This window comes from Daucus carota, chromosome 5, assembly GCF_001625215.2.
Source record: "Daucus carota subsp. sativus chromosome 5, DH1 v3.0, whole genome shotgun sequence".
In the NCBI taxonomy this organism is placed as follows: Eukaryota; Viridiplantae; Streptophyta; class Magnoliopsida; order Apiales; family Apiaceae; genus Daucus; species Daucus carota.
Genome location: NC_030385.2, coordinates 13054022 through 13078029, shown reverse-complemented (window position 1 = coordinate 13078029; position 24008 = coordinate 13054022). Strand labels below are relative to the sequence as shown.

Genomic DNA, 24008 nt, shown 5'->3' with positions numbered 1-24008 from the left:
ATTTAGGTCATATTTATTGATTTTAATCCTTATTGAATAGAGGAGCGGATCATAATTTGCTTCCTCCAAAAATATTAAGCAACTTATTTATTGTTTTTATATTCAATTGATACATTATATGTTAAAGGTTTTATAGGAACAACCAACAAAGTTTTTCAGTTACATTTTTTTTAATAACATGAAGTTGCAGAATTTACTTTGCTGCTTTATTAGTTCTTTTTTGTACTTGTTATGTTAAAACTCATGAATTAATATAGCTAGAAAATATCACTTTCTTTCTTTGTGGAAGGTTAAAACATTGTCCCGGTGAAAAAATATATTTCGTAAATTTTAGTGGATTGGAGATTCGATCCGATTATCCATGATCCGAATGGACCGGATATGGATTGACTTGTCAAATATCCAACTCCTGATCCGATCTGATCCGAATCCGATAAAATAAATGGATTAAGATATGGATTTAGCTAGATCCGATCCAAATCCGATCCGTTTACGGGCCTAGTTGGGGGTATCTAAAATTAATATTTGTATGGGCAGTATTGCCGATAACAAGGTAGCTTCTTCCATCTCCAATTCTCCATGTCTTGAGTTCTTTCTGAGTTCTTGTTTCCTTGATATTTCCATGTCTCTGTGCTAATGTATATAACCGTAGTGTATAAACGACATGAGTACATGATACATGCACGGGAACATGTGCACTCCTCACTGGTTTGAAGTTAAAACTTAGCCCAACATGTCATTCTTCATTTATCTAGTTGACACAACTTTGCTTAAATAACAATGATGTGATAACACCGGTTCATGAAAGCTAGGGGTGTGCATGGTGCGGTTTCGGATATTAACCGTTATCGAACCGTTGAATGTGGTTCGGTTCGGTTAATTATCATTAACCGTAACCACACCAATTAAAATGATTTTTCGGTTGCGGTTAACCTTTAGTCGGTTGTGGTTTTTTTTTCTTCAGTTTTTCCATTATTATTTGCTACTCCTGTACATAATGATTTTTTAGAAAAATATAAAATTCCTTTAAACATGTACGGTATGTTCGGTTACCACTGTTTCTATATGAGGATATAGGAAACATTACATACTTTTATCTAAAAAAACTTAATACACAATAAAAACTAAAACATGGGTATTTCGATAAGAAATTAGATGATGTCAAGTCAATAAAAAGTCTTCAAAATCAACTAATCATGAAATTCAAATAAATAGTCTTCAAAAAATACATAAATAAAAGAAGTAGAATAGATTTCATAATAAAATTTGTTGCAAATTGCAATAGTCCTGGTCTTCTATTAAGTGCTCCTCCAAATATTTGGGTGCCTGGTTAATTTAAGTGACTCAGCAAGTGAGGGTGTGTGGATGAAACCAGCAAGCCTCCATATAAAATAAGATTTGAAGTTTAAAAATGATTAACGTACTTTATTACTATCCTCTCATATGGAGTTACATAGCACACCATTATAAATATATACATAATATATATTTTATTATATTTTTTATGAAATATAATTGCAAATTTTGGTTATTGAACCCAAAATGAAATTATACAATTTTTTTATTTCAAAGATCATTTAAAATTATGCAATATCTCAACATGATTCTATAACAGAATAATAATCATCCAGAATTATTCTGTTGTAGAATCAGTTTCGAAAATATATTTTTCATCAAATTTTAAGTGTTAAATTGCTTAAAATAGATATATATTATAGTATTCTATATTAGAATCACGTTTTATATGTATTTTATAACAGAATTTATAATAAAATTAATGATTTATAGTGGCGCACTATGTAACTCCATATAAGGAGTCCCTCTCTAGAATGTTTTTATGTACTCCATAGAACTTAACTCTCTCTCTCTCTCTCTATATATATATATATATATATATATATATAGGGTCCTGTTCCCTGACAACTGTGTGTCAGGGAACAGTTATCCAACACATTACTCCCCAGCCGTTGGATCGTTGATCCAACGGCTGGGGTAAAAGGAAAAATTTTAAGCGTTCCGCGGTTTTTTTCCGCGGATGGTCTGTTTTGAACATGCGTTCCGCGTATATTTTCCGCGGAACGGCTGGAGTTTTTTAAGCGTTCCGCGGTAAATAACCGCGGAACTATCAGACGAGTTTAAAACAAAACAAACCGCTGAAACACAAACATATCAGTTGTATACACGTTCACAAACCCTCGCAACCCTCGCAATCACAAGTTCACAAACCCTCGCTGAAACACAAACTGCGATCCTCTTGCCTGCAATCACAAGGTAATGGATGTATCCCTGCAATCAGTTTACGTTTTTTTTGTATCCTTGCATAACATTATTTACGATTTTTTTTGTTGGGTGCTTCAAGCTTTAGTTTTAAGCATACATTATTTACGATTGGATGTATAATGGATTGTTGGATTGTTACTTGATTTAGGCTTGATACATGTTGTGTAATTCATGTATTCTAGTTCATATATCTTTCTGAGTGCGAAGTGTTTGGTAAATTGCCTCAAAGAAATTCATGTTTTTTTTGTTAGTTTTTGTTAGTGTTTAGATTAGCAATTGTGTGCCTCATTTTATTGTCATCCCTTCCTCATTCTGCTATTGGCTTGATGAAGAGTTATAAAAGTATGACTTGGACACTTTAAAATTATAAACCAGACAAACAAAATTTCTGCAGTCCTCCCGATTCGAGAGTGTTGCTATATTCTGCTATTGGCTTCATGAAGAGTTATAAGTGTTTGCTATTGGCAATTTGTATGATTTCATATGTATCGAATAAATGTTGTATGGTGATCACATATTTTAGTTGTCTAGGTCATAAATATGTATTGTGTAGAATAAATTTATAACAGCTTGGTTTCATCAAATATACATGTATCTGTTATGTTTGTTCGTAAATTTATACTATCTGACTAGATAAAGAAGAAAAGAGAATGAATATGTATTGTGTAGAATAAATTTATACTATCTGACTAGATAAAGAAGAAAAGAGAATGAGCAAAATGAAATCAGTTACAAACTATTCAGAACATATATAGAACCATCAACTTTTAGTTTTATGTTGTCTGATGTTGATTTCATGTTGAATTTTCAGGATGGAAGATATTCTACCAGGGCCACTTAGTCAGGAAGTTATCTTAGATAACTCGTATCATGTGAGTGCTGCTGTTTGGGCTGGTGTTGATCGGGGTCCATTGGAGTGTTTCTGTGGCAACCGGTCTATGAGGAGCTGGTTTCTTTCTGATGCTCAGAAGGAAATTCTACATGCTATAGGGTTTGGCGTGTTTGCCAATCCCAGACTTATACTTCAGACTGACGCGAGGCTAGTGAGTGCTCTTGTTGAGAGGTGGCGTCCGGAGACCAACACATTCTTCATGAGACAGGGGGAGATGACTGTGACCTTGGAGGATGTTGGTTACATATTGGGGTTGCCCATTCATGGTCGGCCTTTAGTGGGAGATGTTATTGACAACCAGAAGGACTTCTTTCGGAGCAACTGGTTTGAGGAGTTGTCGACAGCTGACGTGGATTCGGCTCATACTAGGGGCGGGGTGAGGTACACATGGTTGTTTGAGACGTACGGAGCTGATCCCGGTCCTGATCCAGAGCGGATTCTCATCCACACGCAGGCCTATTTGTTCGTTGTTGTAGGTGCTGTTCTTTTTCCTACTACTAGTAGGAATGTGGTGCATCCCCGGTATCTCCGCCATCTTCGCACACTGAGGGAGATTCCTACATGGTCTTGGGGTTCGGCAGTTCTGTCTTACTTGTACAGGGGGTTGTATCACGCCACACAGAAGGATGCCAAGAAGATATCAGGTTGTGTGTGGTTGTTGATGCTATGGTCTTATGAGAGGTTCGAGATTGGTAGACCTATTCCCGATGAGAGCAGGGGCAGCTATCCGATAGCTGAGTTTTGGGCTATGCCTGACGAGGATGAGGAGGACGAGGGTAAGGGGAAGAAGGGGAAGGTGGAGGGTAAGGGGAAGGGGAAGGAAGAGGCGAAGGGCAAGGGCAAGGGGAAGGGGAAGGGGAAGGAAGAGGTGAAGGGCAAGGGGAAGGGGAAGGAAGAGGGGAAGGGGAAGGGGAAGAGGGGTAAGGGGAAGGGGAAGGAGCCTGATATTCCCGAGGAGATTGAGGAGGAGGAGGAGATGGAGGAGCAGGGCTGGATTGTGGGTGGGAAGAGGAAACGGGTTAGGCGTGACAGTAGAGCGGCGCCTCATCATAGCTTGCCACATTACAGGGGTGAGTTTGATGGAGTAGCATCAGACGTAGTGAGTTGGACACCCTATTCCGAATTTCATGAGATGGAAGGGGATTCGGATGGGGATCATGACATATCTGCCGAGGATTGGGAGGCTCGTTATGCTGGCCTTGCTCGGGTCCCATTAGTTCATTATGACATAGTGGAGTATCAGCATTCAGATAGGGTGTTGAGACAGTTTGGTTTGAGGCAGCCTATTCCCCCCCCTCCGGTATCCATGACTCGGTACAGGCAGGAGAAAGAAGCCTTTCACTACACTGATTGGCGTGCTGTATGGTTTGCTGAGATCGGAGAGTGGGAGCGTTTTGTGGATCACCCCGAGGTTGTGGTGGCTCAGCATTCACTAGACACCGATGACACAGGTTACTTGGACTGGTACGAGCACATTTCCAGGCGCCGCGTTGGGAAGCCACAGCCTGTGCCACAGCCGCAGTATTCCACCAGGGAGTTGTTTGACAACCTTCAGGCATTTCAACTTGTAAGTTTGTTTACCCTTTCATTGTACTAAAGTTAAGATTCCTTTATTCGTACTTTGTATGTATCTAATTTCATGACATGAAACTATCTGCAGATTCAGAAGGGTTTGGAATGCCTTAAGGCGATTGATTCAACCATCCCTGAAGGCTATCGCGAGGAATTTAGAGAGATTGCCCCGATATTTGTCGAGCCGTACTGCCGTTTCATGCAACAGCTCAAGGGCCCAGCATACACCCCTCCTGTTTTCGACCATGTCCATCTATCGGCTGTGGCAAAGAGGCCAACTGTTGCAGACGTCTCCCCCCATGACATCATTGATATGACACAGCCGTCTCAGCAGACTACACAGGTCCCTACTGTTCCCGCATCACAGGCCACTTCCTCGAGGCCCGAGAAGATGGATGTTCGTAGGCCTGCTGAACAGAAGTGGCTGATAACTAAGAAGCTTTCAGAGGAGAAGATGGCCGCCATTAGGAGAGACTGGGGATGGGTACGAGGTCAGCCTGTGGGGCTTCGGGGTGGAATTAAACATGATCTCATGTTCAATTTGGCGGAGAATTCAATGCAGAGCTTGGCACCCGGTGCTTGGATAGATGACCGCATCATATACGGATACATGGTACTATTTCATTTGTGGTGCCGGTCTACATTTAAATTGTGTTGCCTTTATTTATTTTGTAAATAACCTATGTTAATTCCTTGCAGTGGTTGTTACGTGAGCGGGAAGAAGCTATTGCCGCTGCAGGAGTGTATCCGAGAAAGCCATCTTACTACTTCATGGATCCATTTTTCATTACATTGGCTATGGAGCTGGATTACACGGTTCTCACGGAGCGGGTTAAGCGTTTCTTCGTTACGTGGGGTAGTTGTGGGATTGGTCCACCAATCAACGAAGTGGACTACATATTTGTCCCGGCCAATGTTAATGGGAATCACTGGATTTTGATGGTATTGTCTGTGAAGGAATGGGGCGTCATGGTGTTTGATCCTATGACCAACAAAGCTGAACATGCGAAGGAAGAACAATGCGTGGTATGTGATCCGTTCCTTCTTTTTTCTTATATCAATTTGAAGTCTCGTTCATTTCATCTATATTTTGTTGATTGTGTTTTTAGGTTGGACTGTTGGCGAGGATGCTTCGTTATCTTGGCCCCCGACTTACTGTGCCGAAGGAGGACCCTCTAGTCCAGGTCTGGGATGCAATGCCGAAGCAGAATAACTACACTGATTGCGGGGTTTATATTTGCAAGTATATGGATTATCTCTTGCAAGGATATGACCTCTCTACCTTGGTGTGGGACGCTTCAGACCTCGAGGTCTTCCGTTACAGGATTGCCAAGGAGCTTCAGAAGGGGAAAGCAAGATCCATCCCAAACCACCGGATGAGCCAGAGGGTCTCGCAGCTAGCTTAGGACTTTTATTTATTTTCTTATTCTACGAGGATTTGTAGGGAATTAATTGAACAATGATATCATGTAGTTAACATTGGTTTAATATTAATGAATGAAACATTTGTTTGCGTTTATATCGGTCGTTCATCGACCGTGTCACTTCCCCGATTCCCTTTTATTTATTTTAGAATTTGTGGTTGTTATGTGCTTTTCCCCACCCCTTTTACTGTGTTGCATTTGGAATTTCATTCTATATGTTGTGATTTAATTTGGTATTTTTTGGAGATACTTCATTTTTTGGAGTTTTGAAAATTTTGGCGATTTGGGTCACATATTTGGCCTTTTCTAAATTTTGTGAAATATTTTTTTTGGATTTTTTACACTGCAATGTTGTTGAAAGTGTTGGGATTGTTATACAGGCTGAACAAAACAGGTGGGAATGTGCAGGAACAGACTGCACATTCCAAAATTTCTTTCTGGAAGTTCCGCGGAAAATAACCGCGGAACGTGTGTTTTCTTCTAGACGTTCCGCGGTTATTTTCCGCGGAACTTCCAGAAAGAAATATTTTTTTTTTACCTTCCTTTTAACTGGCAAGCCTGTTTTAAGACAGCATTAGGGGTCCTTAAGTGTGTTATGACTTATAAAGTATGATACAAATATATTTGGATACTCAAAACCAATCTATTTGAAAATGACCATTACCGCCATTTTTCCGAACTTTGCATTCAAGTTGCCGCTACTAGCCACATTCAACTATTTTAAAAAAATTAGAGTGGACTAGAATCATCATAATTGAGGTAGTCCGAACACCCACTGTAATTTTAACATAACTACCAATGAGAAAATAATTAGTGCATAATATTGTCATTTTAATGTCAATAATACATCGAATGGTGTGTAGTAAAGTACGTTTACACCAAAATACATATAAAACCTAAATTCAACATGATTCAGGTACGTCGGAAGCTAACTAACTAAAAATCGCTAAAATGTTGGAGAAGCCACCCGATAATCGGTGCGTGGAAGTTCCGGGCGGTGCATCAGCTCTAACGAAGCATGCCACCCAATACAGCACGACAACACAACCTTCACGGAGCACACCATCAGTCACATTGGCATGAGTATTGTGGTCATTCCATATTGTGACACGAATGCTACTAGACCCATCATAGAGACGAAATGTTGCAAATGGTGCTTTGCCGGTAATCCATTTCCCCGTATCATCACCATCTAGATGGGACACCCAACCCTTCACATATTCAATACGCATTTGGTCACGCATGCAACCCGCGCGAGGCCTCAATTTGTGAATGTCGGCTATCCTATCACACTCAACAATCCAACCACCATCCCACGGGGAGACTTTGTTTGGGCCACCGGGGTACTCCTGACCCAAGTTCAAAATTGGGAGAAAATATGGGGTCAAGTTGTACGCCACCCTTTCGAACATGTTATCGCTTGCACACCACTGACATGCTTCAGTCCAACATCTTGACCGGTAGGCCTCTTCGTCAGCTGGGTACAACGCATTGTCTTCTTCTTCCACTAGGGGAGGTGGTTCGTACATTTCTGCTAATTCGTCAAGATGACGCCATGCTTCCTCCAACTCACTAAAGGTAGGTGAATCTACCATTTCATCCGAGTCCGAGAATGAATTGCTTACGTGTGACACTGAGTCATTATCCGAAGCGTCGGTCATTTTACCTACAAATTCAACAATGAACAAGTTAGTTACTACGAAGAACATATAAAGCACAAGTAAAACATAAGGGATTTGTAATTACAATTGGGCAGTTGAAGCTTTTGTTAAAGTATCTTGTTTTTTTTTCGGACACGTTCTAACATCATGTCCTAACATAGTGCAATAGCGGCATTTTCTTTTTGCTTTTGTAAGTTCCTCAAGTGGACTTTTATGACGGTGCTCTTTTTTCCGCCCCTTCGTTTTCGACACCAAGGGGTCAAGGATATTCTCATGCAACTTTTCACCGCTTCCTTGTGTTGTTTGTGTATTGAATTCACCTCCTTCACGTTCTACCCCGTCGACGGGCATTTTCTCAATAATCTCCGTCTCTCGATTAATAACCCCAACGGCATATTCATACCGCTCTTTCGACGCGGAGCAACTATGACTAAAAGCCATGGTAAGTAAGGTCATGTGGTTAAATCTTTCCGTGGGAGTCAACTCATGAGATGGTGATTCTACTTCGGATGTTTGATATGGCAACACGCCATCAACTCTATTGGCATCCTTTGTCCAACGCCGTTTCACAAAATGTTCCGGTAGTTCCGCTACACACCTCTTCGTCAACACGGCAATAATGTGACGGCATGGCATGCCAACATGGTCATACATTCTACAAATGCATGAACCCCGTAATGACACCTTGTTGAATGATACAAGATACATTGTTCTCTGAGATGCACCCGTCAACGGTCTATAACATTTGTAGAATGTGTCTTCAACATCTTCCAAAGACCGATCTCTATCTTTCTCCACGAAGTACTTATTTGCTTCAACCAATTGTTCTTGAAATCTTCGAAACATTTCTTTGGTATAAATGGAAGCCGCGTGGTGCTCCAAGGCGGTTTTCATTTGCATGCAACGACTTCTATGATACGTATTGTAATCCTCATCTTTCTCACGCATAAATTGCCTCTCCAAAGCTTTTTGTGCACCCTCAACAAAATCCTTCAAACCGGTGCAAGAACCAACATAGGCATCAAAATAGGCATTCATTCCTTCACTTCTTGATGTGGTTTTCTGACCCGCAGAAAAAGTGTTTCTTGTGTAAGACTCCACCCACTTATGCTTCAAAGCATATAACCCTTGAAGCCATGTATTGCCTTCCAAATTGTATTTCAAAATCAAAGCCTTCCACCGATCCTCAAACACATCTTCAGTCAAAGAGTGATAGATGCAATTGTTGAAATCAAATTTAAACCCTTCCTTTGAGTAATAATTTGCAAGTTTCTCGGGGAATTTGTTGCTAATGTGCCATGAGCATAACAAATGTGAGGTATTCGGTAGTTGTGATTCAATAGCCGCGGCCATGGCTTGATCTTGATCGGTTATGATAGCTAGGGGTTCTTTGCCTTCCATCGCCTCTAGCCAAGTACTCAAAACCCACTCAAAAGTTGTCTTCAATTCATCCCGCACGAGTGCAAAACCAAAAACTATTGATTGATAGTGATGATTGACTCCGGTGAAAGGCACAAACGGCATAGCATATCTATTAGTTCGATATGTTGTGTCAAACGCAACCACATCACCAAAATTTCGATAGGCCATCATAGAGCGGGGATCGACCCATACAAGACACTTCAATCTTTGTTGGTCATCAAGGAGAGTCTTGATAAAAAACTTACCGCCACTCTCTTCTTTCAAACGATACAACAAATCCAAACCGGCTTGAGCATCGTTTACTCCCATGTTGTCCTTTCTAAAATCGCGCACGACATTTCTTAAATGTTGGCTATTAAAACCTACTTGTTCCGCTCCCCCATGCATTTGACCAAAAATATTCATTTGTTGTCTTGGTGGGACACCCGAAGCATGTAAGGTCTTGATTAAATTTCTTTGAGCCGCGGTCACATGTCTCTCCCGTCTTATCAAACTCATCTTGGAAGGAGTAACGACTTCGTGATTGTGTTCTAATTCCAAAGAGGTTATCTCCCAATGAGTTGATTTTTTCTTATTAACCACGTACATTCTAACTTTGCAACCACTTCTAGGCAGCACATCTCTACGCCGTTTGCCCTTAACACTTCCAACACTACCAATCAATATTTCTTCTTCCTCAACGGGGTTTTTCCCGCGATTTTCCCCCGCTAAATTACAGACGTACATTCGACCATATATGGATTTATCCTTGACTCGCCTCTGCGTGTTTTGTATCTTAATTGCAAAACCATGGTTTAAAGCATACGCCCTAAATAAATTTTCCGCCCTTTGTAAATTAGCAAATTTTTGATTCAAGCAAGGGATACTAATAGGCTCATCTTCATCCACAATATTATCACTACTATCATGCAAATTATCACTACTTTCATGCATACTACCTCTATTCTCATGCATAATTTCATCTTCATCTAATTGCTCACTACAAAAAAACTCCTCACCATCACTATCAACATTAACATAATCAATATTATCTCTATCATTACCACATTTACCATCATCATCATGTACATCAACATAATCATTTTTTTTTAAACTTTTTCTACCTTCAAATCTTGCAAACATCTTATCCATTACAACACAACAAAATAACAACGATCCAACTACAAATGGAGCTTACCCAAGGGATGGATGGTTCTTGGAAGAGAGAAATGAAGAAACTCTGCTGCTCAAAATGCTGAAAATGGGGATTTTTGGGAATTGAAGTGTTGAATGGGAACATCTAGGTTGTTGATCATACACTGCACCCGTCTGATAGTTCCGCGGTTATTTACCGCGGAACGCTTAAAAAACTCCAGCCGTTCCGCGGAAAATATACGCGGAACGCATGTTCAAAACAGACCATCCGCGGAAAAAAACCGCGGAACGCTTAAAATTTTTCCTTTTACCCCAGCCGTTGGATCAACGATCCAACGGCTGGGGAGTAATGTGTTGGATAACTGTTCCCTGACACACAGTTGTCAGGGAACAGGACCCATATATATATATAATAGGGTCTTACTCTGGTACAAACCACCTTAGCGTACAAACTACAAACTAAAATTAAAAAGTCTCTAAATCAAATCGAAATATAGCACATATGGTATGGAAATTGATCGTTGCGAGATGAACAAAAATACAGTGAAGTCGGATTTCAAAAAAAGTTCACCGATTAACGGGAAAATTCAAATTAAAAACGGAGGGGAATCTGCAGATCATGTGTGACAGGGTGTATATTAACTGGTGTGTGGTTGCCCCTGCGGGGCCATTGGATTAGATTCATCCAAGGGCTTATATTGAGTTTGTAGTTTGTACACTAACTTAGTTTGTATTTGAGCACTTCCCTATATATATATATATATATATATATATATATATATATATATATATATATATATATATATATATATATATATATATATATATATATATATATATATATATATATATATATATATGTATTCGGTTCGGTTAATTTCGGTGCGGTTTTAGCATAAACCGAAAATAAAACCGCACCATTGGTTTCGGTTATTTATTTCGGTTTTATTTTCGGTTTGGTTTTTTTGGTGTGATTTTTCAATTTTTTTAGATTTTTTTTGCGGTTTCGGTTTTTTCTGCTCACCCCTAATGAAAGCAAACAACATTGTTGGTCTCATATTGATTGTTTCAACACTTTTGGTCTCCAATTGATTGTTTTCGATAACTAATGGAAAGAGCTCAAGTAAATTAAAACTTATAAGTGATTAAACTGTTTTAGAAAAATTAAAAAGTCTAGAGAGAAAAGCTAACTGCTTCTTTACACAAACAGGTCAAAAAACAGAATTAGAAGTCCGGAAAAAAAAAGCTAATTATTTCTTTGCATAAACGGGTCAAGACAAGCAGAAGTTAACTTTAAAAAAAAAAAAATGCAAAAAACAGGCACATTAATATGTCATTTTCTTAAATACGCCCCTTTTAAACTATGATAAGATATTTTGACCCGGCTACAATCCGAAAATGCGTGATGTTAACCGATGCATCAAGACTCAGGAGTGATATGGAGCCTGTTTGGCTGAATCTAGGCACTTAACGTAACTTATGAGACTGAAAGTTTAAAACGTCTATTTGATAATTTTGACTTATTAATAATTTATTAGTTATTAAAAATATAATATAAAAATAAAAGTGATTTATGAGTAATTTATGATTTGCGAGTAATTTTTATCTAAAACAAATTTGAAAAAAATTTAGTCACCGAAAAGAGTACGTGAAATAACATCTTGTTTTAAGTTAGTTTTTTGATTATTTCTGACTTTAAGCTAATTTCTGATTTATTACATAAACAGACATTTTCAACTTAAAATCAGTGACTTTAACACCGGGGTTGTTTTAAGCCCAGACAAACAAGCTTGCTAGGACTAAAATTTGGTCATGTAATGGCTAAATCCTTTGATTAGTGGCTTAGGTGCATGGGCTGCATGAATAAGAAGTCCATATATTGGAGAAAGCCTAAGAAGAGGGCATTCTCATTTAGGGCCTACTAACAACAGATCGTAAATCTAATGTTAAAGTTAAAATAGAGACATGTAGTTATTGCTATAATATAAAATCAAAAAACACATTTTGATGCTAAAATAATTTTCATACTCCAATACATGATTTTAAATTAAAACCAATGAGATGTAAAATATGAACAGAAGTACAAAAAATTAAATCAAAATTGTTTTTATTCATTTCCCTCTAAATTCCTACTTCCTACTTGCATTGCCCGTGTGACAATTATAACATCTATAATTGTTTCTATATTTAGAACCAGGTATAACATTTTTCTATTTTAGCATTTCATATAGTATTGCATTGGACTGCTAAATGCTATATTATAGAAATAGCACATCATATAGCATCGTATTGGATTTTCTCTTAAAGGCGTGTATTGCAAAACATCATTATAAGATTTCTGAAGATAATGTAGACCATGGTTATCGAATCTCGATCAACAACCCTTAATCCTGTATTATGTAGGTACGGGACTTAAAATGATCATATCATTATTGATCCTTAATCTTGGATTATGCAAGTACGGGGACTTAAAATGAAAATATCATTTATTGAACGCGTTCGTGGATTATGTGAAGATGATCATATATATCCGATGGATTGTCTTCATCGGGAGATAGGAATAAATATGGGTCTTGATATTCCGGGAAAAATCTCTAATAAATTATTCTCATCATCAAGAATAAGAACCTGTCCATGTACCACGACTATACCGTGCATTTTTGTTATAATTAGGGACCGTTGGTGTTACCGCTCATAATCTGGGATAATGCCGTGATCGTGAAGTTGTCTAGTAAAAATGAGTTATTGAGCTTTATGATTGTGTCCCAATAAAGTGGGTTCTCCCTCCCAACCTATAGGAAGTTAGGAACCACCATGAATCCATGATACATCCTAGTTTTGATGAATATCATCTTTTTGTATTACCAAATTCATCAACAAATGATTTCATTGTCCATTTGAGATTCATTTTTCTTGGTGTTTTATTTGTATTTTATAGTTTTCGTTGCGCAAAGAATATATATATAGTATAATTTGAATAGTTTTGACTTCATGAATATAGAGCATCTCTAATAATCTTTGTTAAAATTGGTGTTGTACATGCAAAATATCATTAACAATTTGTTTAATCTACGAGACATTGGCTTTGACAAATAAACTATATGTTGATTGACTATAGTTTATGAATAACGTAGTAATTGATGATGTGGAATCTCATTAATGATCATCGTTAATAGTTTGACTCCAATCATAAATAAGAATTTCGTATCGAAATGATAGAATTTATACATACTATCTATATGTTTTATTTTTGATATACGAGATAGAGCCCTGACTAGTCAATCAATCATCAATATATATATATAAAGGAGGATGCGGGCATCTCTAGAATTGTTCGATTCAGTCTTCTGATTTTTCTTAAATTTCAGAGAAAAAATATAATTATAATTCAGAAAATTAGGTTCAAGAATTCTAAAGGTAATATGACTCTTTTCTTATTAAATTCTAAAGGTAATACTCTAGAATCTAGAAAAAGAGTTCTAAACGTAATACAATTCTTTTTCTTATTTAGGAATCATAAGGTAATACAATTCTTATTGTTAATTGTATATTAATATAGGATTTATTAAAAAATTACAATTCTAAAAAATCTAGAAATCCATTTAATTTTTCCTAATTTTTTGTTTGTAAATTAATATACAAATTATTAAAGAAGTACAATTCTTATTATAAGTAATCCACTAAATAGATCATCGTACATGTTACAAAAACTCATGTACCTAAATGCTACCGCAATTTTAATAGAGGATGCAGGGCGGTGACGTGGTGTCTCTAGAATTGTTTGATTCGGTGTTATATTTTTTTTTAAATTTTGAATAGAAAATAAAATTATAATCTAAAAATTATGTTCAAGTATTGTATAGATAAAAAGATTGCAAAGATAGTACAACTCTTTTAACTATTTAGGAATCATAAAAAAGTAGAATTATATTTATTCAAAATAACAATTATTGAACAAATATAATTGAAAAATACAATTCTTATTTTCAAAAGTTATAAAATCAATATATATATATAAAGGAGGATGCGGGCATCTCTAGAATTGTTCGATTCAGTCTTCTGATTTTTCTTAAATTTCAGAGAAAAAATATAATTATAATTCAGAAAATTAGGTTCAAGAATTCTAAAGGTAATATGACTCTTTTCTTATTAAATTCTAAAGGTAATACTCTAGAATCTAGAAAAAGAGTTCTAAACGTAATACAATTCTTTTTCTTATTTAGGAATCATAAGGTAATACAATTCTTATTGTTAATTGTATATTAATATAGGATTTATTAAAAAATTACAATTCTAAAAAATCTAGAAATCCATTTAATTTTTCCTAATTTTTTGTTTGTAAATTAATATACAAATTATTAAAGAAGTACAATTCTTATTATAAGTAATCCACTAAATAGATCATCGTACATGTTACAAAAACTCATGTACCTAAATGCTACCGCAATTTTAATAGAGGATGCAGGGCGGTGACGTGGTGTCTCTAGAATTGTTTGATTCGGTGTTATATTTTTTTTTAAATTTTGAATAGAAAATAAAATTATAATCTAAAAATTATGTTCAAGTATTGTATAGATAAAAAGATTGCAAAGATAGTACAACTCTTTTAACTATTTAGGAATCATAAAAAAGTAGAATTATATTTATTCAAAATAACAATTATTGAACAAATATAATTGAAAAATACAATTCTTATTTTCAAAAGTTATAAAATTTATAATCTTATTTTATTAATTTTTTTCAAATTATATATCTAAAAATAAAAACCAGCATCTTCCATAATCTTAAATTGTCTAAACATGTTTGTAGCACTAAATTCACGTCGTTCCATCGTGACTAAAAAGATAACATCTCTATCATGAAAACATTCTTTTGAGATCTCCGCAACCTCATTCTTATAATTTTATTGAATTTTGAACAATAAAATTTTTTTCTTATAATTTCTTAAATTTTGAATTGAAAATATAATTATAATTTAAAAAATCAAGTTCAAGGATTCCAAAAGATAATACAATTTTTTTTTTGATTCTAAAAGTAATACAATTCTTTTTTTATTTAGGAATCCTAAAAGGAATAGGGTTATATTTATATAAATTAACAATCATAGATAAAATACAATTTATATTTAATACTTGGAAAGTAATACGTACAATTTTTATTTTCGATTTAGTCTTATAATTTTCTTAAATTTCGAGTAGAAATAAGGATTGTAAAGATAATAATCATTAAAAAACTAATAGCAAAAAATTAGAACCATAAAAAAATAATAAATTTTAACTAATAAATAGAAATCATAAAATAAAAATAATTAATAAAATAAAATAGGATATATAAAATAGGAATCATATATTGATTTTATGATAATGTAAATGATTCTTGATTAGTATTGTATTTGACGGGCACGGGAGGCGGCCCAAACTAATTATTATCTAAATAATAATAATTTTTCAATTAGTATTATGTTTGAAGTGAAAGTCGCTAAAATAATTTTTTTATCTATGTTATAATATTTTTTTTGTTAAAACAGGACCACGGCTCAAAATAATTTTTATCTAATTATAATATTTAATTTTATCATAATTAGGATAATTTTTATATTTATTAAACTAACGATCATAGATAAAATACAATTTATATTTAAGATTTGTAAGGTAATAAGTACAATTTTAGTTTCGATTTGGTCTTATAATTTTGTTAAATTTCAAGTAGAAAATAAAGGATTGTAATGATAATAATCATTAAAAAAACTAATAGCAAAAAAATTAGAACCATAAAAGAATAATAATTTTTAATTAATAAATAGTAATCATAAAATGAAAATAATGAATAAAATAAAATAGGAATTATATATTGTTTTTATGATAATGTAAATGATTCTTGATTAGTATTGTGTTTGACGGGAACGGGAAGCGGCCTAACCTAATTTTTATCTAAATAATAATAATTTTTCTATTAGTATTGTGTTTGACGGAAAAGTGGCTGAAATAATTTTTTATCTATGTTATAATATTTTTTTTTGTTAAAACCGGACCACGATTCAAAATAATTTTTATCCAGTTATAGTCTTTAATTTTATCATAATTAGAATAATTTTTATTAGTATTGTGTTTGACAGTAAGGAGACTCAAACTGATATTCAAATTATAATGTTTTGTTATTAGTATTGTGTTTGACAAGAGAGCGGCTCAAACTAATTTTGATCTAAATTATAATATTTAATTTTATCGTAAAAATATTAATTATGGATTAATATTGTCTTTGACGGAAGGGCGGTTCAAACTAATTTTGTTATTAGTATTGTGTTTGACTGGATGGCCACTTTGATAAATTTTTATAGTAATTATAATATTTTTTTTATTAGTGATATGTTTAACCGGAAGATGACTCAAAATAATTTTCATGTTATTATAATATTAATTCATATTAAAATTTATACAAAATTTATAACGCCGCCGCGAAGCGCGGCTTTATTCACTAGTATACTTATATAAAGGAGAAGCGAGGGGTGTATAGGTGGCGCCTCTCACATCGTTCCGTTCTATTTTTCTAATTTTCTCGAATTTTTGGATGAAAAGTATCGAAAATTAGAACTACCTTTTTTAGTTTCGGGTATTTAAAAGCAAGTTTCAGAATCTGATTTTGTTTCAGATTATTTATGGAATATAGTAGCTTGAAAGTTTTAATCTGATTTTGTTTCAGATTATTTAATTATGGGAAAGAGTAGCACAGAAGTCTCTCTGCACCTATAAATACCCCTATAGATCGTCAGATTTTGGATCATCTAAACACAGCCTCCTCTCTCTCAATACCACAACTCTACCTCTCTCCGGTGATAGTTCTCTTGCTTGATTTTTAATTCGGTGGTGCCGTTATTCAGCAACGATAAGTGAAAGCTGTTTATATAGTATTAAAAAAAATAAAGGTTGTTGCAAGCAAAGGTAGTTATAGATCACTATGTGGGAGTCGACAAATTGAAACAGGAGAAAAGAATATAGTCTGACATGATATTGATGTATGATATCAATAAATTAACTATTAGTGATGTATGTTTGTTGGTTATTTTTATAATATTTGTTTTGTTCATCGGACATGTTTGTTGTTGTTAATTTTTATATGATTTACTTTGTATACATGAAAATATGGTGGAAAAGTGAGGGGCGTGTAGGTGGCGCCTCTCACATCGCTCCGTTCTATTTTTCTATTTTTCTGGAATTTTTGGATGAAAAATATCAAAAATTAGAACTACCTTTTTAGTTTCGAGTATATTGGAAGCAAGTTTCAGAATCTGATTTTATTTCAGATTATTTACGGAATATAGTAGCTTGAAAGTTTTAATCTGATTTTGTTTCAGATTATTTAATTATGAGAAAGAGTAGCACACAAGTCTCTCTACACCTTAAATACCCCTATAAACGTAAGGTTTTGGATCATCTAAACACAACCTCCTCTCTCTCAATACTACAACCTCACTGATTTAAGTTAGATGTTTTTGTGCACAATCAATCCAAAAAAATTGGCGGAATGTGACAATGTAAGAACATGATTACTTTTCAAAAAAAAAACACAAATAAAATTAAGATTTGTCATGCTTTAAATTGTTAATTACCTGTATAAATTTATTTTAAACATTTTTTCACTATGAATTATAGTCCAATTTTACAATTTTATATATTAGTATGATATTACATCAAGATTTTTATAATATAAAATTTATTTTATCCTAAAAATATTAATTTTGAAACGTTAATATAGTTTTTATAGATAGCCACAAAATTATTTTATTCTACAAATATTAATATTGAATAATTAATATAATTTTTATAGGCCGCCGCAACGCGCGGCTTCTCAACGTGTAGGTGGCGCCTCTCACATCACTCCGTTCTATTTTCTAATTTTCTGGAATTTTTAGATGAAAAATATCAAAAATTAGAACTACCTTTTTTAGTTTTAGATATATTAGAAGCAAGTTTCAGAATCTGATTTTATTTCAAATTATTTATGGAATATAGTAGCTTAAAAGTTTTAATCTGATTATATAAAGGAGAAGCGAGGGGCGTGTAGGTGTCGCCTCTCACATCACTTCGTTCTATTTTCTAATTTTCTGGAATTTTTAGATGAAAAATATCAAAAGATAGAACTACCTTTTTTAGTTTAAGATATATTAGAAGCAAGAAGCAAGTTTCAGAATCTGATTTTATTTCAAATTATTTATGGAATATAGTAGCTTGAAAGTTTTAATCTAATTATGTTTCAGATTATTTAATTATGGGAAAGACAAATTATTTATGGAATATAGCAGTTTGAAAGTTTTAATCTGATTTTGTTTCAGATTATTTAATTATGGGAAAGAGTAGCACATAAGTCTCTATGCACCTATAAATACCCCTAGAGATTGTAGGGTTTTGGATCAACTAAACACAACATCCTCTCTCTCAATACCACAAAGCGAGGGGAGGGGCGTGTAGGTGGCCTCTCACATCGCTCCGTTCTATTTTTCTAATTTTTTGGAATTTTTGGATGAAAAATATCAAAAATTAAAACTATCTTTTTTAGTTTCGGGTATATTAGAAGCAAGTTTCAGAATTTCAAATTATTTATGAAATATAGTAGCTTGAAAGTTTTAATCTGATTTTGTTTCAGATTATTTAATTATGGAAAATAATAGCACACATGTCTCTCTGCACCTATAAACACCCCTATAGATTGTAGGGTTTTGGATAATCTAAACACAGCCTTCACTCTCTCGATACCACAACTCTACCTCTCTATGGTGATATTTCTCTTGCTCGATTTCTAACTCGGAGGTGCTGTTCTTCTGCAACGATAAGTGAAGTCTGTTTATACAGTATTAAAAAAAAACAAAGATTGTTGCAAGTAAAGGTAGTTATAGACCGCTATATTGGAGTCGACAAATCCAAACACGGGAAAATAATATAGACTTGACATGATATTGATGGTTGATATCAATAAATTAACTATTAGTGATGTATGTTTGTTGGTTATTATTTTATAATATTTGTTTTGTTCATCGGACATGTTTTTTGTTGTTAATTTTTATATGATTTACTTTGTATAAAGGAAAAAATTATTCATGCATTATCGGTTTGCTCCGTTCAAGCAACTTTTAAGTAAAAGTTGTTTATACAGTATTAAAAAATAAAGGTTGTTACAAGCAATGGTAATTATAGACCGTTGTCTCACAGATTTAAGTTATATGTTTTTGTGCACAATCAATCCAAAAAAATTGGAGAAAGGTGACAATGTAAGAACATGATTACTTTAAAAAAAACAAAAAAAATTAAGATTCGTCATGCTTTAAACTGTTAATTACGTGTATAAATTTATTTTCATTTTTTCACCATGAATTATAGTCCAAATTTGCGATTTTATATATTAGTATTGATATTATATCAAGATATTTATAATATATATTGATTTTATCCTACAAATATTAATTTTGAAACACTAATATAATTTTTATAGACAGCCACAAAATTATTTTATTCTACAAATATTAATATTGAATCATTAATATAATTTTTATAAACCACCGCAACGCGCGGCTTGGTGATTCTATAAAGGAAAATATTAGGTACTTCAGGAAATTTTCCCAAAATTTTATGTGTCATAATATCAAGTCATTAAATTGACATGGATCCTTTGCGGTTACATCCGCCTTACCAACACATCACCTATTTCAAAACATTCTCGAGAATATGATTTTGGGTACCTAAAATCTGCCCCTCTACCTCGTTCCAAGTAAATAATCCTAGTTTACGCATCTCTTTCGCATTTTTAAATCTCTCATGCTACATCTCAGATTCTCGGCCTTTGAAATAAGATTATTTTTAATTACTCACGTAACAAAAAACAACCAATTTTACACCTATTTTCCGGTTTTTAAAAACTCCAAATTAGGCAATTTCTCTTTAAAAAGGTAAGAGATAAACAAACTAAGAAAAAAACAATACTCTCTCCAATCAGATTCTTTACGTTATTTTTTGGCTCGCATTCTAAGGCTCCTATAAATTATACTTACATTATATATTTATTTTTAAAAAAAATCCTGGAAAAAAGTTTAAGGTTTAAACTTTTATTCAAAAAAAGAAAAAAAAAATCATTATTGAACTATCTGTCAAAATGCGTGCAAACAGTGAACGTAAACATCCTGGTGGGACGGAGGGAATAATAGTTTATGAGATGAGGTGCGAATAAATGGTCAAAGCATGCATATATAATGCATCAGAAAAGAACAAAGATGGAAAGTAAAGAAAGAAGACAATGAATTAAAATTAGTAGGTAGATGAGAACATCAAGCATGGAGCATAAGATAGGCCACAACCACATGCCCCATAAATATAAAAAACCAAAATCACATGGGTCAAGGGCCCGACCCGCAGGACTACTCAAGTTGAGATGCTCTTTGGTCTTGACCAAACAAAAACACATACCACTTGAGCATTGCTTCTTGACATTTGGATAACTATCAAACTTCTTCCAGTAGCAGGCAATGGCCAGCTTCATATTCAACATCATCAATCTAAATTGCAGGGAATTTTTGATTGTGCAAATTATTGAGAGCTAAAATTGAACTTTTAAGCGAACGATAATTCGACACGAACACGAACAGGCAGATACCACATTGCATGTTTTGATAGCTCAAACAAGTAGAGGGTATCGTTTGACTTTCGAGAAAAATAGAATTCAAGTATTCATCACGGCAAATTCTAGAATCTCTAACACTCAAACTAGTAAACAGTGTTCTATTCACAATCAAACTATGACATATTATGATCAATAGACTAATCCGATATAAAGAATAAATGTAAAATGTCTACCAGGGAAGTTATCCTGTTTTCTTTTCGGCTGGAGACTTTGGTGTCACAAGCACATCGATGATCAGAGTTTTTCAGCTTTGATACAGCTTCAAGCCTGCACTTGAAAGACGAGACGGAGAATCTACGAGTAGAGGATATGGAGTCCTTGGATGGTGGGTAGAATTCGGAGGAAACTAATGAACAATGCTGCAGAGCAGTGATTATTATCTGCCACTGACAAATATTATGCCCCATTAATAAGGCATATGAAACTCTTTAAATTTTCCTCGAACTAAACATCTTGATGCAATCTTTAATGAGCCTTTCCGCTACCAAGAGTGAGCTCCAAATCATCCACCCCGACCTCGTGTATCCGCTCTCCCTCCCAGGCCCTTACTGTGCAACTTTCAAACTCAAATTCTGGGCCGCGCGCCCTCTTTGCTGCTGCTCCCCAGCCCAATCCTCCATGAGTATCAACTGCACCAATCTGGTGAGCAACGGGTTTCACAAGATTAAATGTAGGTGATGTTGGCACAGCCTGGGACGGCGATGGCTGGAAACTAACCCACCTTCCAGAATCTACAGTGGAGGCATCAGACTCGTCACACTCTGGAATTGTAGCTGGTGTGAAATGGTGATGGTGATGACGACGGGTAGGGCTAGCAGGCGCAGAGGCAGCAAAAAGCGGGTGGCGGAACAACATTGAGTTATTGGTAGGCAATTCCCATTCGGGTCTCTTTGAACCTCTTGCAGTTGGGGAAGAAAGGGGCGGTGTTACAGGGGCACTGTTGGATATTCGAAGAGGAGGGAGAGAAGAAGGAATGGCAGCTAAGTTGCAAAGAAAAGGAAGAATGTAGGATGAAGGATTTGTCTCACGAGTGGGGCTAGGGAAAGATGAGGATGTAGGGCTGGCATGGTAAGAAGGTGCTGGACTAGGGAACGCAGAGGACATTGGGCTTGGTTGCATCGACGAACATGCGCTCATATTTGTGGGAGTACCCGTAAGAATCTCCCCAGGGGGTGGCTTGCATCCCTGTGACAAAAGACCAAAACAATATTATCAACAAGCAAATCCAACTCTTGACTAGCTCCCCAACAGTTGAACATCAAGTTAGTTCAGCATTACATGGCAAATGCCGATAAAAGCTATGACCATAAATGAACTGACACCAGCTAATAAATCCCCAAGTCAGTTTGAAGATTGAAAGAGACAATCTAAGCAATTCAATTATCACTTCCATTTAACCATCAAATCACACAGGATTAACATTGCAATTAAACTAATGATGTAGGATCGCTTGACCACTGTAAAGCCTCTAATCTAAATCAAGATCTTGAATCAAACAGTTAAAATACCCAAAAGTCAAAATTTAAAATCAAAAGAAACCAAATCAGCCCATTTGAAGTACCACATGTGAACCTACTGCAACATCACAAGACACAAACTTTTTGTAGATCTAGCACCTCCAAACAAAACAGATTGCATCAAGATCCAAAACCAACAACAAAAAAGCACAAGATCCACCAATTACCTCAATAATAAAATCAAGAATCACAGATTTGAAAAACAAGAAAAGAGAAATATGGGTAATGAAAAAAATGAAACCTTGCGATAAGTAGTGCCATCTTCTTGAACAATCCAGCCGGCCTCATTACAAAGAGCTTTCAAGACTTCATTGTTATCACAATGTTTAGGCAGCTTGAAGTTGCCTTGAGCTCTAAGACCAGCATATATCTTAGCAGAGATAGCTCTTCTTCTTCTCTCTCTTCTTTTGTTGTTTTCTCTCTCTTTCCATGTGGGCAGTCTCCCTGTTGCTCCGCCGGCCGTCATGCTTCACCCGCGACACCACCTTCCTTGTATATGTGTATTATTATTGGTTTAGGCTTGAGATTTGAGAGAGAGAGAGAGATGAAAAGAGTGGTGTTTTTGTGTGGAGTTGACAGACTTTTCTTTGTTTCTTTGTTTTTGTATTCTGCTTTTGTGAATCAAACAAATGGACTGACCATATATTTGCAACTTTATTTATAAGGTGTTTTTAGTGCGAATACACCTATCGGAAGATTTATCAAATATACTAATTTTTGAATTTCATTTGTAAATATATTATATTCTTTAAAATCTTATAAATATACTATTTTTGAATCTTATTTATAAATATAGATAATAATCAAGTAAGTTGCAAAAGTGGACTCAATATATTAAGTTGGTCATAGAATTCAAAACAGTCTCAAATCAGTCACCTAAGTCAGCTACATGTATCTTTAATATGAGTTCAATGTGTAAAAATATTATTTATAAAGATTTAGACATTATTCTTGAATGTTATCACATAAGCACAAGTTTATGATTTCTAACATTTATGATAATTTATTTAGACTTTATCAAGTTTATTTACTATTTATGTTTTGTTAAAACAAAAAATAACTATATAATAAAAAATAAATAGTAAATAAATTTGATAAAATCTAAATATATTATCATAAATACTAAAAATTATAACCTTATACTTAGTTGTGGTAACATTCAAGAATAATATGTAAACTTCTATAAATAATATTTTTATATCTTGAACTCATATTTAGAGATATGTAACGGACTTAAGTGGCCGATTTGAGACCGTTTTGAGTATGGTGACTAACTTGATATATTGAGTCCACTTTGATAACTCACTTGATTATTAACCCTTTGCAAATATAATATATTCTATAATTTATCTTTTCATTTCTTTATTACTTATCTCTTCTCCTCTCTCACCTCACACACACTCTCCCTCACTCTTTTCATTTCCTGATGCCTCAAATCCTG

At 34.6% G+C, this 24008-nt stretch overlaps 2 protein-coding genes across 2 annotated transcripts; both read right to left on the bottom strand.

The window, feature by feature from the left end:
• Positions 1-7100: 7100 nt before the first annotated feature.
• LOC135152739 (protein FAR1-RELATED SEQUENCE 5-like) lies at positions 7101-10382 on the bottom strand. The gene is made up of 2 exons (XM_064093827.1): positions 8150-10382; positions 7101-7834 (listed from the first exon to the last, which is right to left on the bottom strand). Exons 1-2 carry the CDS (start codon positions 10380-10382, stop codon positions 7101-7103), a joined length of 2967 nt encoding a protein of 988 aa, XP_063949897.1.
• Positions 10383-21071: 10689 nt separating this feature from the next.
• LOC108223845 (BES1/BZR1 homolog protein 2) lies at positions 21072-23200 on the bottom strand. The gene is made up of 2 exons (XM_017398284.2): positions 22809-23200; positions 21072-22235 (listed from the first exon to the last, which is right to left on the bottom strand). Exons 1-2 carry the CDS (start codon positions 23031-23033, stop codon positions 21516-21518), a joined length of 945 nt encoding a protein of 314 aa, XP_017253773.1. The 5' UTR covers positions 23034-23200; the 3' UTR covers positions 21072-21515.
• Between the last annotated feature and the right edge of the window lie 808 nt (positions 23201-24008).

Excerpts from the sequence above, each read along its gene's own strand:
- LOC135152739 (XM_064093827.1), bottom strand. The coding sequence starts at position 10,382 with ATGGATAAGATGTTTGCAAGATTTGAAGGTAGAAAAAGTTTAAAAAAA. Across the intron at positions 7,835-8,149 it reads CGGGGTAGAACGTGAAGGAG|GTAAAATGACCGACGCTTCG; the intron begins GTGAATTCAATA and ends TTGAATTTGTAG.
- LOC108223845 (XM_017398284.2), bottom strand. The coding sequence starts at position 23,033 with ATGACGGCCGGCGGAGCAACAGGGAGACTGCCCACATGGAAAGAGAGA. Across the intron at positions 22,236-22,808 it reads ATGGCACTACTTATCGCAAG|GGATGCAAGCCACCCCCTGG; the intron begins GTTTCATTTTTT and ends CTTTTGTCACAG.